This window comes from Pollicipes pollicipes, unplaced genomic scaffold (genome assembly GCF_011947565.3).
Source record: "Pollicipes pollicipes isolate AB1234 unplaced genomic scaffold, Ppol_2.1 Scaffold_5724;HRSCAF=6776_pilon_pilon_pilon, whole genome shotgun sequence".
Classification (NCBI taxonomy): Eukaryota; Metazoa; Arthropoda; class Thecostraca; order Pollicipedomorpha; family Pollicipedidae; genus Pollicipes; species Pollicipes pollicipes.
This window is the reverse complement of record NW_023596746.1, coordinates 13,379,734-13,398,693: the sequence shown is the minus strand read 5'-3', so window position 1 is coordinate 13,398,693 and position 18,960 is coordinate 13,379,734. Positions and strand designations below refer to the sequence as shown.

At 50.3% G+C, this 18,960-nt stretch overlaps 1 protein-coding gene across 1 annotated transcript in view; it reads left to right on the top strand.

Annotated features, from left to right (window-relative positions):
• The first annotated feature begins 10,752 nt into the window (after positions 1–10,752).
• LOC119103933 (arrestin domain-containing protein 17-like) overlaps positions 10,753–18,960 on the top strand; it is a 33,140-nt gene continuing 24,932 nt past the window's right edge. Inside the window, exons 1-2 of the mRNA XM_037227633.1 lie at positions 10,753–11,085; positions 18,541–18,657. Of these exons, the coding sequence (XP_037083528.1) occupies positions 10,965–11,085; positions 18,541–18,657 (238 nt within the window). The 5' untranslated portion in view covers positions 10,753–10,964. The remainder of the gene's footprint in view (positions 11,086–18,540; positions 18,658–18,960) is intronic.

Here is an 18,960-nt window from a genome sequence, read left to right as displayed (position 1 = left end):
CCTGTCGCAGAGTCTCGCCTATCGCCTCAACACACGACCACGATAAGTGAGGACGCCGAAGAGAATTCCGAGACAAAAAGCCAGGGCCCTTGTCGAGATAAGCATGTTTTTAAGGCCACACAGACTATTTTGGCGCAGGTTTGTCTGCACATTCCGAATGAAACCGCTGTCGAAAATCACAGCATTGTTGACGATGTTCTACAGAACGTCCGAAGCTCGGGCACTTACCAGGCCCCATGGAGACGTGGTACGTCCCTGGTATTGCTGCCAAAACGCTGTTTTTATTTTTAGTGTTTATATTTAGTGAGGACGCCGAAGAGAATTCTGAGACAAAAAGCCAGGGCCCTTGTCGAGATAAGCATGTTTTTTTTAGCAACGTTCGGCGACGACGGCAGCCCTCACATCGGACGACGGCAGCCCTCACTAGAACATTGGTTCGTCCCGTTAAAAACAGCTCAGCAAATTGCGTACGTACAATACGTACCGATTAAAAAAAAAACATGCCAAGAACAGTTCTAAGTAAATTCCGTACGTGCCTTGCATACCGAAGATTACAGAATGGCAGGGCAATGTGCTGAGCTTCCGTTTCGTATCCTTCTAAAAACCGGAACAATTGTGTCTTGATTATTTGCTCCAAAAGTGTGCGTATGGAGGAGGCAAGTGCGGCCGGGTGGTGCTCAGACAAGTCGATGCCACTCGCAGCCGGCCTCAGCTGCGAAACTAAGCACGGCTCTTGCCACAACGAACCTAGAAATAAGGGAGGGCTCTCGCCAGGACGACGGCAGCCCTCGCTTTGCCCACAGCTGGTTGAATACCCTCACGCATAGGTACAACACTGCTTCACCGACATCCGTGCAGCAAACTTCAAACTACGGAACTACTGGCTAGATTTTCTTCAAGACGGCATCAATCGAAATCTAGTATGCGGTTCCATTAAACGTTCTGAAACTGCTGACCCCGGGTCACCATCTTTACCTTCAAAAACCGCCTAAACCACTTAGGGCGTCGTTGCCAAGTCCAAGCTCGAAAACCGCTCAACCGATCTGACCAGAAATCTTCACCAGAAAATAGGGCACATCTGATTTCATCAGTCGTACTGAAATTGGTGATCTCAGATTTTCATCCTCCTCTTCAACACTTCCTCACAACATTGCTCGCGCCGAAGATCGGACCAAGCTGGACAAACTATGGAACATTTTATGTCGATATTTTGCTATCTGTATTTTGGTATGTGTATTGTGCATCTTTGCTGTTCTTAGTGTGAAAATCGAGAGGCTGAAAGATCAGAAATTGAACGAATATGCACCCTAAAAACACATAACCATTTCGAGGCACCGAAGCCAAGCCCACACTCGCAGGTTGCTCGGCTTACCTCTTCGAGACTTTATCAGCGAATAGCACATTGATGATCTCATCTGTGGTTCTGAAACTGCGGACCACATGCACCTTCAAAAAACCGATAAAATTTGACATTCGGATAAGCATCGTCCATAGAAGGGACCGTTCCACGGAGGTATGGGGTTTTGAACATTTGAAAGCCATCTTGACGGGCACTCGGTCACAACTCTGTCCTTTTTCTAAAACCCTCTAGTATCCTCCAATCTTCTTCCAAGCCCCTCTAGTAGCTGAGCCTTACCCCTGTGAAGGTGTGCAGACTATTTTAAGGGGACTATTTCAAGGGCACCCATGCATCCATGACGCCATGATCACGCCATTCAAATTCTGTCATGACTTAGCCATGCGGCAATCAAGGTCAAGAAAGATATCATTGACGACTAGTTCATATCCGGCGTTCGCGAGCAGCATTTTTTATGTAACGGCCGTCAATTGGCCCTCAGTCAATGTTGTGCAAGGCACGGTGACGTTATGAAACAATAATGCACTGAGGAGAATATCTATCAGCCTGAGAAATTATGTTTTCCAGAGCAGTCTTTTTCACGTAGGCGTGTAACCGTTGTCATAATTGAGCTTATTTCATCATATTTCATGCATGCTTCAATTCTTCAGGTGAGAAACATTCCCATGAAGACGTGGTACGTCACGGGTGCTGCTGCCAAAACGCGTGTGTAAAGCTTACGTTGCTTCACGTTGTATTGACGACGCAGCTCCACTCTTCGAGCTCCAGCTTCTCCAGCTCCACGACACTCTTGCAGCGCCATGGCCCTCCACCGTCGGCTATGGGTGCATGCCCCCTAACCGGGGGTCACACGGCAGCCTTATGGCGAGCACTACGAGTTCAGCATCCTGAGTGGTTTAAGGGCTTTGTGTGGTAAGAAACAGGCTTTCAAGATTTGTAGCTGTTCAACCGGGTTGTTCATGATGGGTAAGTTTGGCGTGTTTGATATGGTTCGTTAGAAGAAGGACTTGCAACAGAAGGGCATGAGTGCTTGAATGAGGTATCAAATGTTATCAAGGTGGTATCTCCCTTTTCACCTGGGTGGATATCCCTCCTCCCCCCCCCCCCCCCCCGCCCTCCACAGCAGCCTCCACTACCAGTATCTACGCATTGTGAACAACAGGCCCCACAAATGGTTATACATAGGTACAGTAGCTAGCGCATAAATAAGCTATCCATGTTGGCGTGCCTCAGTGGCTTAAACAATATTATTTCAGCTGCGCACTGTCATGTGCACACGGCTTTCTCCTGGTCTTGTCACCACCAAATTGTGTGTATCAGGTTTAACAAGGGCCCGGGTGACCGGATGACTGAACTTGACCCCCCAATGAGACCTCGAAAAAATAAGAAGGCTATAGACACCAAATTCACAGGGTAGGATGGCCTGTGCGTTAACTCACTTGAGTCAGGATTTGTGGTTCCTAAGTCTTGATGTTGGGGCCAAAATAGGTTAGATAAGTTCACTCTCTAGATCAGTGTCTTGGTTTGTTGGTTGTTTTTACAAATTCTATTAAGCTATCACCTAAGAAACTATTTCAGATCCGTATGGCTTCGTCCAACACTCCGTTGTTGCTTCATATTAAAAGATTCCGTAGAAATGCCCTTCGCTGACGGCCGTGACCTAGCTTTGACCTTGCAGAGGTCAGCGACCTTGCGAGATATATCTGATTTTTTGCATTAAAAGGTCCGCTTTTAAGCTATCTACAGCTATGCAAAGTTTGGCGCGGCTACGCCGCGCCGCTCAGAAATCATTCTGGAAAAACATCGGGGGAGGGGGGGGGGAGGGGGGAGGTAATTTGACCAACCACCCGAGCGCGTGTTAAGCCTTGCCCTGATTCGCCGTTTTTCATAACGCGGACTGATAGGGGGCTCAGCGTGACCCCCTGGTGTTTCGAAACTGATAATGATATGGCACAACAGGAGGCATCAGTGGATTGTTTTCAAAGATATCTCGCGATAAGCGATAAATGCAAGCGTTTATGGTGTTAGGTCAATAGCTGACCATGTTGTGCCAGGTCAAAGGTCAAATTTTCCGGAAAATCGCACTTAAAGCTTGACAACGTCATGCATGCGACAGCATGTCTCGTGACGACACAAAGCGTGCACAGGCGTATTCCTTGTTCAATTTTGGGCACAGTGATACATATTCTGAGGTGTTTTGCGAATATCTTTAAGAGGCTCCGTTATGTAACAATGTCGGCCCGCCGCGCGTTCCACGGCATCGTTGGTTGCCGTCCGCCGCATGCACCGGTCATGCAGTGATCTTCATAAACCGTCGCTGCTCCGCAACCATAGAACCTGCAAACAAGTTTTTGGTGTCGAAACACACGCAATGGATGTCCCATAGGCTGCTGAAAATTCGGGCGCAGTTGCAAAACATCCCGTCGAGGTATCCTCGAAAAATTGAGAGAGGGTCGTATCCCCCCAATTAGGTGAGGGTTAAAACTATAGTAGTTTTCCTGATCATCAAATTCCAGAATTATATTCATCAGTGCTGTGGTGATAACTGCGTTCGAACCCAACAGAGGGGGGAGGGGTAAGCCCGTGAGCCCACCCGTTGGGCTTTGACAGGAACCCAAGTCAAATCTGGAGGAACGCTGTTTTCTATGTGCATTTTGATGGTTGGTTTTCCAATTAACCCTGTAAAGACCGTTCACTGCATTTAGTAAACTTTATCCGTGCATGGCATGCCCGATATCTTCATCCTTGATGCATGCTTGATAACCTTAGAGCCAATACATTCACCATATATGCAACAGACATACTGTTCTGCTCTATTTAAGGAGCAAATATCAGTGCGGATGGTTCAGAAAGCTGTGGGCATATGCAAGAGATCTGTGGTGTTGACAAATCAACAGTAACTCAGTGATATGAATTACAGCCAACAACCAGATGGCTCGGGCGCAGCAGAGCCAGCGAGGTAGCGGGCAACGCGACGCCAGAGGCCCAGCCGGAGTCTTGGTAAGGGGGGAGAGGCACAGGTTTGGCAAAGGGCCCGCTCCTGGCGGACCGTCTTAAAATAAGGTAACAAGATGCACACACACACACACACACACACACACACACACCACACACACACACACACACACACACACACACACACACACACACACACACACACACACACACACACACACACACACACACACACACACACACACACACACACACACACACACACACACACACACACACACACACACACACACACACACACACACACACACACACACACACAGCGCGCGCACACGCACACGCACACGCACACGCACAACGCACACGCACACGCACACGCATGATGGAAACCTGGGCAATTCGAGTACGGCAACATCAGTGGGGACGGTGCACACTCTGTGGACCGTCGCCTGAACAGCTAGATTTCCTAGAAACTGATGATAATGCAAGCCCTTCGAGCGCAGTGGAGACGATAGACACGGAGTAAAGCCTATCACCTCGATTTTTCCCAGTTCGCAGTGGGGACCCAGACCTTCGAGTCCCGCGGCGCCGTCTATGGTAACACCTGTCGCAGGGTCTGGCCTATCGCCTCAACACACGACCACGATAAGTGAGGACGCCGAAGAGAATGCTGAAACTGAAAGCTAGGGCCCTTGTCGAGATAAGCATGTTTTTAAAGCCACGCATTCTATTTTGGCGCAGGTTTATCTGCACATTCCGAATGAAACCGCTGTCGAATATCACAGTATCGTTGACGATATTCCACAGAACGTCCGAAGCTCGCGCACTTACCAGGTCCCGTGGACTGAACGCAGTGAGTTTGACGTGTTCAATGACAGTCTGGAGGTATGGCGTAAGTATAGCCATGTTGACAAAAATAATTCAAGCATCAGAAGCTGTAGAGTTGATAAAACACGATATTTTGTTCGCAACAAACGGCTCAAAAGAGGATTTACAGTGCAACGAAACACTGTCTTAGAGACAACACGAAAACATTTTGTTTTAAACGCAGATCCATGTTTCCGAACAATGATTATCTTTACCAAGAACGCTGATAACAAGGAAAACCTTGCTATAAATTAAAAAAATACATATACTGCATGTATATGCAGTACACAGATAGTCTTCGGAAATACTTTTTCCCAAGCTCGCATGGAAACGCGACGAAACTAACAAATCTGTATTCAAAGACATCACGTTTTGCACTTAGAAAACGTTGGAGGAGCACGCAGAACACCTGACTGCGAGAGCACTTTACCGTTAAGTAGTGGTCGATAAAAGCGAGCCTATAAAGCCGCGAGATCTAAAACAAGTGGAAAACCTAAGACCCTAGGTTAAACGACAGAAAGTGAACCAAGCCTCATCCTCTGTCGACTTCGGCTGTTCTTATGGGGACCTTTACCTAAAAATTTTGCAATGCTGTATTGCTGAGGGCAAAGCATGTTTCCATGGAACGCGTTTTCTACGCGAAATCTCTTTCTCGGATAAACCTATCATATTTCTTCACACCGAACAGCAGCAAGTTGACGTTGGCAGGTTCTGTTGTGATCCACACAATTATTCCATCTTCGGTGTAGACATGACGTTCAACTTATGTGACTTACTTCACTGTGTCAACTTACAAAAACCTCAGCGTCACCTCAAAAGCTAGACGGAAGTATCCAACATCGCTAGGTCCAGTCATGGTCCATGTGAAAAAGACAGAGGCCCGTATTTGGCCTTTGCTTGCAAACTGCGCCACTTGGTAGACCATAAAAAGACCTTGGCATCATATGGTAGCGGCGATGACGAAGCTCTCCACAGTGCATTTAAAGCATGTTTTCCCCACGCTGGGCCACATTCATTTCAGGCGTAATACTGAGCATAAGCTTAGTGATATGCCCACCGGGGTATCTGAGCAGAATGTCGTTTTAACAGATATTTTTTACCCAAATGCTGGTTTGGCTCATAATACCATTGCCGATTTACTCTCTCAACACCTCGAGACATTTATGGTCAAGCGGATAAGTGTCAGGGGTCAAAAGGGAGTAAAAATTTCGAATTGGATCAAGAAATGCAAACTTGGCAGTTTTAATAGAGGAATTGTGGGTAAGAAATTTTCTACCAACCGCACTGAGAGTATAACTAATGTCATTTCCGCAGCATCCGGTCGGCAGCGTCTCGGCATCTGCCACATCGTTGAGACGTTACGTGATTTGGTTATGTACCAGCAGCCCGAAGTGGGCAGAGGTTATGACCGCCGAGGATCGTACACAGTCCATAGGTCCTATGAACATCTGACTACAGCGGCAGGTGACGAAATCAGCTTATATCAACGCAAAATAAGGCGCGATCAGTTTTTCAACCAAGCACCGAGGCCGTTATGCACCAAAATTAGTGAGTCACCGACAATCCCACCTTCGGTAGGGAGAAAGCCACATCAACGACCCCTCAAATATAAGACTCCAGTTTACCATAACTTAGAGCCATTCTTCATAGTTGCAAGCTCTCCTAAAGCAAAGAAATGTATATCTTGCAATGGAAAAATTGACTGGAGAGCGTTTCGCGAGCCTCGCGACATCGTCCTGCCTCATAATGAGCGGTGGGAGTTTCCAAAAGTTGTTGGAGATGTGGTGGCAAAAGTAGCGGTTGTTAAAAAGATGACTAGGATGTTTTATCATATTACGAAGGCATGTGTTGCGTCGCGGTTTCCCGATCTCATAGGCAAACGTGATTTTATACGAGATGACGCGTTTGTGCTTCCAGTACTAACAAGCGTACATAAAGAACACATCCTGGAAATGTTGGGAGTCAGAGTTTAACTGTGTGTGTGTGTGTGTGTGTGTGTGTGTGTGTGTGTGTGTGTGTGTGTGTGTGTGTGTGTGTGTGTGTGTGTGTGTGTGTGTGTGTGTGTGTGTGTGTGTGTGTGTGTGTGTGTGTGTTTTGGGTGTTTTCACACAAACACCAAAGCACACTGGGTTGTTCGGGCCTATTTATTGGGTCTTGGTGTTTGAATTTAGGCCCTACACTCCTGTTTGGGCAACCTGATAATCTGCTCGGATATACTCCATCTTTCGGGCGCCCTCCGCACTGGGTTTTGGCTACTTCTTATTTCGATGGAGGGCCTTACGCTCTCGTCGGGCCCCTTCTGATGTGCTTACCATTCGAATCGAGGGTCCTACGCTCAGATAAGATCGATCAGGTTGTCCACGGATTTTTCTCATTCGCCCGAAAGGCTCTTCACGTTTTTTTCCGGGGTGCTATATGCCAGAGTACACTCAGCTACTCAGGATTCCTTCATATAAGTCTCGGATTCTCTCCACTTGCTTGGAGGGCCTTGTGCTGTTGCTAGGGCTGTTATAAGGTGACGCACGGAGACACCCGATGCTCAGTGGCCCTCGATTCTGATCGAGGGCTCTCCCTTTGGTCTCATTTGCGGAAGACTCTTCGCTCCTATCGAGGGTCATGTTGTTAACCTGCCCGTACACTGTTGATTGCACAGGGGTATCGATTCATGACCTTGGATAATTTCCCTATGCTCGGAGCATCCTGTGCTATGGCAGGGGCCTTATATGTCAGGCTACCGGAGCACTACCGATCGTTTAGGGGCCCATCACGTTGGCCTTGGGTTCGTTTTGCTTGCCCTGAAGGCCCTATTGGTGTTGACAGGAACCACTTTGTTGGCCTCCTGCGGCACCCATGCTCGCTCAGTTTCCGTCCCTATTGGCCTCGGTGCATTTGTCTTAGAGCGGCAGTCGAATATGCGCCGATGAATTTTTACGCGTGATTGCCGCACGTAATTGTACATGCCGCCGGCGTCGTATGTGTCATTTCCATTGGCAATCAAGTGTGTAACACTTTTTATACTAGTGTATCATGTTCTTAACATATTTTGAATGCTTAGATATGTTGCGCTCTTTTATAACGAAGAATAAAATTGCATTAGTTATCAGCCATCAGCTGATTACATCGCCCAACCGGCTATACATACAACCGTAAATACATAAGCTAGGAATCAAGTCCATGCTTGGCTTTAATGGTTATTAGCAGCCAATTCAAGTTTATTTTGCCTGCTTTTCCAAAACACTTAGCCTCAAAATCATAGCATTTAAAACGATCTGTAGAAAATGAGTGAGCTCTGTGTGCATGTATGCGTAGCACGCCTATGCCTTATAAGTCTGTGCACAGTAAGATGAATTTCCGTATTTATGAAGTATATGAAGAAGTTAATACATACATACATATACACACACACACACACACACATATATATATATATATATATATATATATATATATATATATATATATATATATATATGTATTAACCTCTTCATATATATCATAAATACGGAAATTCATCTTACTGTGCACAGGCCTATAAAGCATAGGCGTGCTACGCATACATACACACAGCTCACTCATTTTCTACAGATCGTTTTAAATGCTATGATTTTGAGGCTAAGTGTTTTGGAACAACAGGCAAAATAAACTTGAATTGGCTGCTAATAACCATAAAAGCCATATACCATAACCGTAAAGCCAATAACCATATTTCATAAATATGTATATATATGCATGTATATGCATATATATATATATATATATATATATATATATATATATATATATATATATATATATCGCATACAACTTGTCTTGAAATGTAATGCCCGAAGTGCAAGGATATTTTTGGGAGCGGGCCCCAAACTCCAGGGGCCCCACAATGTTGCGTGCCCCCATCTTTTAACGAAATCCTGCATTCGCCCATGAGCTTTTGCAAAAACACCAGCACCAGGCGTAGCAGTCTTCGTATGCCGCGCTGCGTCAGCCCACGTTGTTGATACCAGGCGGCGGCCAACGGGCAAGCAAAATTGGCTATGTATCGGAAAGCAGCACTTTGGAACGCCTCAAAAAGTCAACTTCCGCATGTGGACGGTTGTCTGAGTACGTAATTTTGCCTCAGGAATTTTCATATCGGTTCTCAGAACGGATTATTTACAGCATTACGAACGCTTCACGTGGTGGTAAAATATCTATCATTCGTGTATCGTGTTTGCTAATCCTATCAGAAGATCAACATGAAAATGTGTGTGTGCTAAATATACGGCCCAATATAACACTTAAACAGTGCCAGTTTAACCCATATGACTTTTGGGGCATGATTTCTACCACATGTTCGTTCTCTCGCACCGGCCGCCCGCTGCTTGGTCTTGGTGTTACGGCCACCGACGCCGCATGGCCAGCTGTGCCGGTGTCTTTGTTGCTTGAGAGTGAGGCGCGAGCATGCTTCAGTGAATAGCAGATTATGTGTATATTTACACCACATTATTTTGAAAAAGAAGGACATTTACAGCCAAACATGAATGAGTTAGCTACGTGAATAGAGAATTTTGGCCCCGTTTTGATTTTGGACACTAACGGGACCTTTTATCTATACGAGACTTTATATCCCGGACAGAGAGCACTGCGGATAGACCACTAAAGGCGACCAATCACCTAGCCAGTCAGGGGCGGAGCTGCCCGACACAACCCGTAGTTACTATTGGTTGCCAGTCGGACGACAAGGGCAGGGGGAGGCAGCGGTAAAGCCCTCAGCTGGACGTCTGAAGTACTCCGAGAGATTTACCATATTTGGTTCTGTTCACTGACTTGGAGGGCCTTCTGACCGGGGTAGTTGGCCCCGGATCGACGTAAGGGCGCTCGCGGACTCAAGAAAATCAGTTGCCGGCGAAAGAGTCCTTACAGTTGGTTTAGACACTCCAGTTCAGACTGTAAGGGCCCTGAACGACATGGGCCAATGAGCTCTCTGTTGGGTGTTGAGCTCCCAGCCTGATGCAGCCCCTGAAATCGTCCCATTTGGAATATTTCGATTGCCATTTTGATGCGCGTTTCCATCGGCGGAGAGACAAGCCAACGTGAGAGGCCCTACTGCGACATTCGGTCCAAATCCTTTCACTGTTCAACACATGCGCCCGTGGTCGACTCAGGGCGCTTTGCTGAGCCTGTTAGGCACTGTGGGCCGCTGACATGCGCCGAGGTCCTTCATTGTTTCAAGGGTCTCGTGACCAATGTAGGAAGCCTTTTGTGGCATTCGTGGGCCCAGTCGTGGTAAATGCCTGGGACATTGACTCCCAAGGCCTCGAGGACACTTAGCCGACTGCTCAGTATTGGTAGAATCAGTCAGACGTAGACCTGCTCACTTCCCCCATGGTGTCCCTGATCGGCGTTATGGGCCAGCTGCCCACGCGACACCACACGCCACCTCGCGCTCCTCGCTGAGATGTCCAGGCGCCCAAGACAAGCTCAACTTCCTGATACCGTAACTAGATGGCGCGCAGTGCCACGGCAGCTCTCGCCGTTTGCTCTCGGGGCCCCAACTGTGCGTGGCGAAAGTGGTGGTGGCTCAGGCGTGGTGAGGGGCGCGCGGCGCCAGGAGGGTGGAGGCGCAGTGTCGCGAGGTGCGTCTGGAAGGCCTGAGAGGCAGCTCCCACCGTTGCTGCCCAGGTATGCGGCTGCGCTGTGTGTCGTCTGCCAGACTGGGACCGCGCCGTGCTCGGCTGGGCTGCTGACCTTCACGTGGGCGCCCGCCCGCGCCGCCGACTCTGTCGTGCGTATCACGCCAGGCGACGCGATGCCGCGCAAGCTGCTCAAGTTCCTGATTTTGTTCGACAACGCGAACCTGCTGTACTTCCCGGGCCAGTTCGTCAGCGGCCGGGTTCTCGTCGAGCTGGAGGATGAGACGCCAGTGCAAGGTGAGAACGCGCCGCCGCGGCCGTGCAGCGCGTGGTGGGAGCGCAGCGCACTGGAGGCTGGAGCACTGGAGTGCCCTAGCCGGGAGCTCAGGCCACTGGAGGCTGGAGCAGTGGAGTGCCCTGGCCGGGAGCGTGGAGGCTGGGGCACTGGAGTGCACTGACCGGGAGCGTGGAGGCTGGGGCACTAGAGTGCACTGGCCGGGAGCGCAGGGCGGTGCAGTCGAACGGCGGCGGCAGGGACGGAGACGGCTCGCCAGCTGTTAAGCACGTTGGTTGAGATAAATGTGATATTAGCCATACGCGTTTCATCGGGGAACTAATCCAAACATGCGCAACAGAGGTTTTCAATTTTTTCCGGGTCAATGCGTAGGTCTGAAGGTGCCGCAGCGTTTCACTCTCGCTGGGAAGAAAAGTGTAGTTGTGATGCTGATGATGTTGGCGAGCCAGGCGATGGCCTGTACGCGAAAGTTTGGCGCCCACTACAGATCTGCATCCTCGTGAAAGTAAATATTTGAGAGGCCTGGCGCCATTCAGTCAAAGCATTCATCATGACCAGCATACCAGGGACTACAGACCTTTACGGACACGTGCTACCTGGCTTGGGCAGCAGCCCGTCTTGGCCAGTTGGCCTGGCCATGCTCGCTTCAATGTCATTAATGATCAGTCCGGCCCTTCCGTGCTATCCCTATTCACATTTTTACAGTAACTTAGGTTGACGTGATGAAAACAACGAAAAAAACGGTTCAGACCTTGGCCTACCCTTTTAGCTTTGGTAAACGTCTATATCGTGCAGCTATAGGTAATAATGAATTAAGTCAAGGCAGCCACTGATATATTTTATCATTTCTTAAAGCCTTTGCCTACAGTTTCGAAAGTCGCCACAGATGCCGCTTTCCTTACTCGAAGTGTTTGCAGAAGATATGAATGCCTTAACGCATGATGTATTCTGCGTAGAATGCATGGAATTTCCCATTTCGTGAATCACTTTACCATAGCCCTCCCAATCCCCCAAGCCATCAAATTAAGAAGGCCTTCCTTCACTGCCAACAGCCAAATGAAGAAACACGTCCCTATCTCAAGGAGAAGGGTTCAGCGCCGCAAAGCACGTCACTGCATGGATAAATAACTTTTGTGGGATTATTTCAATGCACTTTCGGCTCTTTGTCTACCATGTCTGACCTAATGCTGGATTAGCTGTAGAGATTTTCTACATTTCATATACTGCAAATTTTCCTTGCGTCTTTCATATGCTATCACAGGTCAAACATGAGATAAAGGGCGTCACGGACTGTAGCCTTGCGTCTGCGTGAGGAGTTTGTCACAGTAAATGCAATTTCTACCAGTTTCGATTATAAAGTTCGATCACGCCTATTGTCACCTCGAAAACTTTGCACTTAGCACTTGTCTTTCGCCAATTTGGCTCAGAACTCTGAAATCAGTAAATGATGTACCACCAAATCGTATGATACCATCTTAATCTGTTGAAATAAAAAGAACTTTGCTAGTCGCACTTACCACTCCCATTCCTCTACACCACTCGCAACCAGTTGGGATCACCTATCTGGAGACGACAAAGGATGCATCAAGAAACAGGAAACAGGACGTCGCCTTTTTGCGGAAGTGTTCGTATCCCTGCAAGGGGACGGGTCAGCGCAAACCGGTCCAGTCTGGCGCCAGCTGCGGCCGCCGCGCCGGCGCGCGCACGGGAAATACCTCTCTCCCGCCTGGCCTTGAGCTGACGAGGCCGGCCTGGCAGACGCGTGTCCGGCAGTCAGGCCGACACTGATGCGTGTGCTGAGACTGATGTCGGAGCTGTCGGCGGACCTGTCGGACCGAGGCTGGTGTCGGGGCTGACCGTCTGGCTGAGATGCTTGTCGGACCTGTCGGACCGAGGCTGGTGTCGGCCCTGTCGGACCGAGGCTGGTGTCGGGACTGTCCAACCGAGGCTGGTGTCGGGGCTGTCGGACCGAGGCCGGTGTCAGACCTGTCAGGCTGACGCTGGTGTCAGGACTGTCAAACTGAGGCTGGTGTCGGGGCTGCCAAACTGAGGCTGGTGTCAGACCTGTCAAACCGATCGGACCTATCGGACTGAGCCTGGTGTCGGGACTGTCCAACCGAGACTGGTGTCGGGGCTGTCGGACCGAGGCCGGTGTCAGACCTGTTCGACTGACGCTGGTGTCGGGACTGTCAAACTGAGGCTGGTGTTGGGGCTGCCAAACCGAGGCTGCTGTCGGACCTGTCGGACCGAGGCTGGTGTCGGGACCGCCATGTTGAATTACCGCATTCCAGGGATTTCCGCAGTTCCCACCAAGCGCGGCGAGCCCCGATTACCTAGGCCATGGCTGTCTGAAGCGTCATTTGTGGCGACGGCTCCCGTCACCTCTCCATGTTGCTTTCACCGAAAACCGAATCCTTCAGCTCCTGGGAGGTCGAGCTGGGTCACCACCCATCGGAGCAGGAGGAACAAAAACAGCAGCAGCTTCTACAGCACATGCGGCACATGCGGCACATGTATCACACGCAGCTTTGCAGCTGTCGAATCCTGCCTCAAAAGCGAAGTGTTCTCAAATCGTCACCTGGCCGAACGTCAATGTTTTGCCGTGTTTCTTATTCATAGCTACATAATGTGTATATGTGTAGGCAAATTTTTAGTCTGTGTGTGTATCTAGTCGCGCGGCCACAGCCTTGGCAATTGGGGCACATGGTTGACAAAGGGCCCCTGATACTGAACGGCGCCCAAATTGCCAAATTTTGCCCATTCGAAGGCGTGCTTTTTTATATTTTTTTCATTTGTTGCCTTCCTTCACTTGAAAAGAAACCTGGAGCTACCGCGATATAAAGTCTGACTGAGTGTCATAGTCAATAAACTGAAAAATCATGTGTTCAACCATTGCACGAAATAAACCACCAGCGCCCTCCATCTTACAATGGCCTAGTGGACTCTTTCCATGGCGACAGAACTCAGAAGCTTCTTCATAATATTTATCTGGGTTCTACAGAGATATCAGGGTCCCGTGAATGTAGACTGTTGGTCAAAATGTTAGGCCATGTCATCATGTCACATATTTACCACGAATCGTTCCATATGTATGGCTTAATGATGATGTAAAACGGGTCAGCAATTTCTGTTAACTTTTCCAAGCCATGTTTGCCTGGAAATGTTCAACATACAGTCAGAATCAACTGGTGATGCAAATTATGTACATAGTTTTAAACATGCGTGCTCGCAAATTTTAGTAACAAAAACCTCGACGCCAGGCACTGCGGTCTTCGTGAGCCGCGCAGCGTCAGCCCCGCGGATAACACGTGGCCAATGGGCGGACGAAACTGATATGCATCTAAAACAGGAAATTTGAACGCTTTAGGAAATCAAATCGTACATTTAGAGGGTAGTCCTGGCGTATGTTTCACCGGCGCGATTTTTAGATTGATGTTAAAACGGACTGGCATTTACAGCACCGCGAGATGGTGCTGGCTGGAATCTGGTGGTGAAACTGCGAGGGTAAAGGTAGAATCTCTATCTGTCGTGTTGATGAAGCTGTTAATTTGTCCAGAGGGCAACCTCAACATTTTAAAAGGTACCCCAGTGTTTTTTTGAACGAATTAATTTTGAAAGACATTTGGACATTACAGGCAAAGACAGACATTGTGTCACGAGTCTTTCCCGCGCGGAGCGGGTGGCGCTATCTACAGTGGCTGACGCCGTTCAGTTTTACGGAAACTGCAACCCGGACAATCGCTACTCTTGCTCCTGAGATTTCGGGCGCGCAGGTCCAAACCTTTTGATGTAATTTGTTTCACTAATCCATTCTGCAAGAGGCTGAACGTTCTCAGGCCAACATGACATGGCCTCGTTTGTTTAAAAACTGATTTCGATTCACTCTTTTCAACGCTAATGAAACCCCTTTTTTCGTGTAAGGGCTTCTCTTGAGTAGAACACTAAGGGGCATACTAGAACACAAGAACACTTACTTTTTCCGGTTAGGAGCCGAACGTCCATTCCGTTCCACCGCAGAGTGTCTTACGGCTGCCTTTCTGGTGTCACGAAGCGGAATCCCCTGGTCCCTAGGCCCTTAGAGGGATACATCATAGCACATTGGTCTCTTCCTGCCGTAGGAGGCCTTCTGACCCGCACAGTTGGCCCTGGATCGACGCAGAAACCCTCATTGACGCAAAACATCCCTCATCCCTGCAAGTGGTGCAATAATTGGCGCTTAGACTCCAGTTCGGCCTAACGGGCCCATACTGGAATTGGGCTTGAGGGCCTGCCATAGGGTACTGAGGGTCCTGACTGACACAAGACCCTTCCGTTATCTCACCGTGAACACTCGTCATAAGTTATCTTGCCCCTTTCATTGTTAGAGGCCCCCAACCAACGCGAGACGTCCTATGCCATTCGGGTCCTTTATCCGCCCTGTTAAGCAAATGCCCCTCTGACCGACTCGAGGCCCCCTGTTGACACAGAGCACCCTGTTAAGCACTGGGCCCCTGGCCGACACAGGAGCCCCGCATTATTGCAGGGGTCCGACCAATGCAAATCGCGGGCCCGGCCTCGTCCCTGCTTGAGAAATGGGGCCCGGGAGCTCAGACAGACACGGAATCGACTGTTCGGTTTTGGTGATCTTTTGCCGAAATAAATAAACGTTTTGACTCAGGGGTCCCCAATCGGTACAAGAGACCCTTTTACTGAAATTTGAGATCACGGTCCTACGGGCGGGGGCATTGAATGTGACCCTTTGGGCCCTTCAGCCTTCCAATCGGGCCCTTGATCTTTGGTCCCGAGGGCCTTTCGTTCCCTCTACGGAACACCTTAAACAAAGATTGTGACCGACTTGGGACCACAAGTCGACATACGACCCCTGTTAGGCGCTGGGGCCTCTGACCGGCACAGGGTCCCAACCATTGTTTCAGGGACCTAGACGAATGCAAGCCGTGGCCCCCGGTCTTGATCCTTCCTGGGAGAGGGTCCCCAGGGTTTAGGTTGACAGGGAATCAACTGCTTCGTTCTCGTGATCTCTGGCTGACCGAGATACCTGTGTTGTCTCAGGGGTTCTCAAACAGTGCAAGAGGATCTCTGACTTATATTTTGGGTCACTGCCCTACGGACCGCTATTCTTTAAGTGACCGACAGCCAGCCCTTCGGGCCCATATGCCCACCAATCGAGCCCTTGATAGTCGGTTCTGCTGGACCTCCCGGGCCCCCCTCCGGGTCTCATAGAACTCTACCCTTGGCCGGCTCGGGGCCCCTTGCGAACACAGGACCTTCTGCTGGGCACTGCGGGCCCCTGTTATATCTATCGCCGTCCTGCCCCGACCAGTGTAAATCCCTGGCCCCAGCTTTGTAGCTGATTGGGAAGTGGGCCAGCAGGCCCACATCGACACAGAGCTAACTGTTCGGTACTGGTGGTGCATGACCAACATATAGGCCCATGTCAACTCAGGGGTCCCCGATCGTGGCAAAGAATCCTCAAAACCTAAGCGGGGGGGGGGGGGGGTACGTGCTCCTTTGCCCCCCCCCCCCTGCCTGCGCTACCGTGTGTATCGTGCATTTATGTTTTTACAACTGGCCTGCTTCCGCAATTGAACCTTTGCCGGCGGATTGCTTACGCCTTAAATAGACAGATAAACTATGTAAGAGCGGAGTTATAGGATGGGTTTACCATTAATGAGCTCTGTCAGCCAACGTAGGGTAATTCATAGTCGCGTTCCTCTCGTCTTTTCCAGTCGACTTTCGTTAGCGTCCACAGAGTGCGCGATTGTTTACGGTCCGGCTGGTACCTTTCTCCACGCTCTGTAACAGAACTGCGTGACCAGTTTGTTCGCCGGAATGTCCTGTTAGCCGCGTCAGTTCGTGCGCCGCCCAAACGTATTCCCAGCAGTGTTCTGTTAACTGGGGCGACCGATGGGTGGCACGGGTGTATTCGTGACCCCACTGGCTGTGGCTGGCGCGTTTACAAGCACGCTGGCGGTTCCGCTCCGACTTTTTGTGCACCGCCTCTCCTCACGTGAGCCGCACAACTGCGACCCCATCCTTCGAGAGCTAGGCCCATCCAGTGGCCGCGGGCCGGTCGGCGCACTCTCCGACCAGACAATGCGGGCTGGCCGTCACGAGGCCGCGACAGCCGCGTATGACCGCCGACGGTCAGGAGGTGACCCCGGCGTGACCTGGCCAGTCCTCTCGCGTGTCGAGCGGCGCCCGCGCTGGCTCCCACATCCGCTCAGCCGCGCCGACGGCCCTCAACAATAGCGCTCGGCGTGCCTGCGTTTTTGAAGTTGGTTTGGTGACCTGGATAGATGTCTCACAAAATAGCCGAATTCGGACAAGCGGTCCCTTGTTCAGTGCATTCTGGTACGATTGCGAAAGTGTCACTGAATCTTTGTTTGCTTCTCAGCGACTGAGCTAAAAAATGCAATTTTTAGAGATGGTTCAGCACAAGGAACTTAAGTGGCTACCACATGAATTAAACGAGAATGTCGAAGGCTTGCATGGCTCAAGTGGCCGCCTGTTTGCATAACTATTAGCACGCCTACCGCCGTTTTTCCATACAGTTCCTTACCAAACCTTCCTTGCAGTTCTCATACAGATCGCTCCCATCCCAATACGGTCCATTTGTTAGCCGTGACAATGACTTCACCTTTTTCCCACCGAGCCATTATAACTGAGAATAACGAGGCCTTTTAGCCGTACCAAACACCTCTCCAAATCATCCCGGTAACATCAACGACGCACATAACAGTACCCAGCGCCTCCAACGCCCCTATATAAAGCCAGCCGGGCTGTGCCGCAGACCGCCTGCACGAGCTGGCGTCGGGCCGGGCCACGACCGACGACACCGCGAGGCCGGCCGGTCCCAAGACCTGCCGGCCGGGCCCAGGACCTGTCGGTCGGTCCCAGGACATGCCGGCCAGTCCCAGGGCATGCCGGCCGGTCCCAGGACATGCCGGCCGGTCCCAGGGCATGCCGGCCGGTCCCAGGACATGCCGGTCGGCCTGAGGAATGGCCGCGCCCCGTCGCCGCCCGGCCGCCGCCGGCTGCCCCGGCTCCCATCCATCACGGCCGCCAATCTCACCAATGGATGAGCGATGTCGCGCGACGGCGCCGCGCGTGTTCCCCGGCGTTTTGACAAAAGCCTGATGGATGAAAATGGCCGTCAATTGGTCATTCGTGAGGAGCGTTGAGAGAAATAATTTTTAAGAGGTTCGTTCATCACGAGAACTCTCTTCTGTTCGTCACTTTAATTGAGCGGAACGGTCCATATTCAAGAAGCTCTCGTGGAAGTGCTGGAAGAACTGAAAATTCACTAATGGGCTCCAACGACTGTGTGCTGAGCGAATAATTAGTGTACCTGGTCATGCTAGTCGTAACAAGCAAATGACTAGCAACATTAACGTTTAAAATTGCATACCTACGTGCCTAGAAACCCGCTTATTACATCAACTTGTGTTCTTTTTCAGGAGTTTTCTTCCACGTGGTGGGCGAAGGTACTGTCAAAGTTAGTGACAACCAGAACCAGAGGCACACCGACAAGGAAAACTACATCGACTTCAAAATGAGGCTTCTCGGCGAGCACGGTAAGACAACCTAAGCGAAACTGAGATGAGCACGGGTATGATCTGAGACTATGGCCGGGGAAGCCGGGGGCCAGGAGAGCGGCCGCCCCGGTCCTCGGGCTGGTTTCGTCACACGGGGCCGCTCACAGCAGTGTGACATCACTGCAGAGCCACGTGCTGGCGTAACGCCACGCCTGAGGCGGGCCGTGACACGACGTCACGTCACGACCGGCCACTAGCGCGCCTCGTCGTCACGTCACGACCGGCCACTAGCGCGCCTCGACGTCACGTCACGACCGGCCACTAGCGCGCCTCGACGTCACG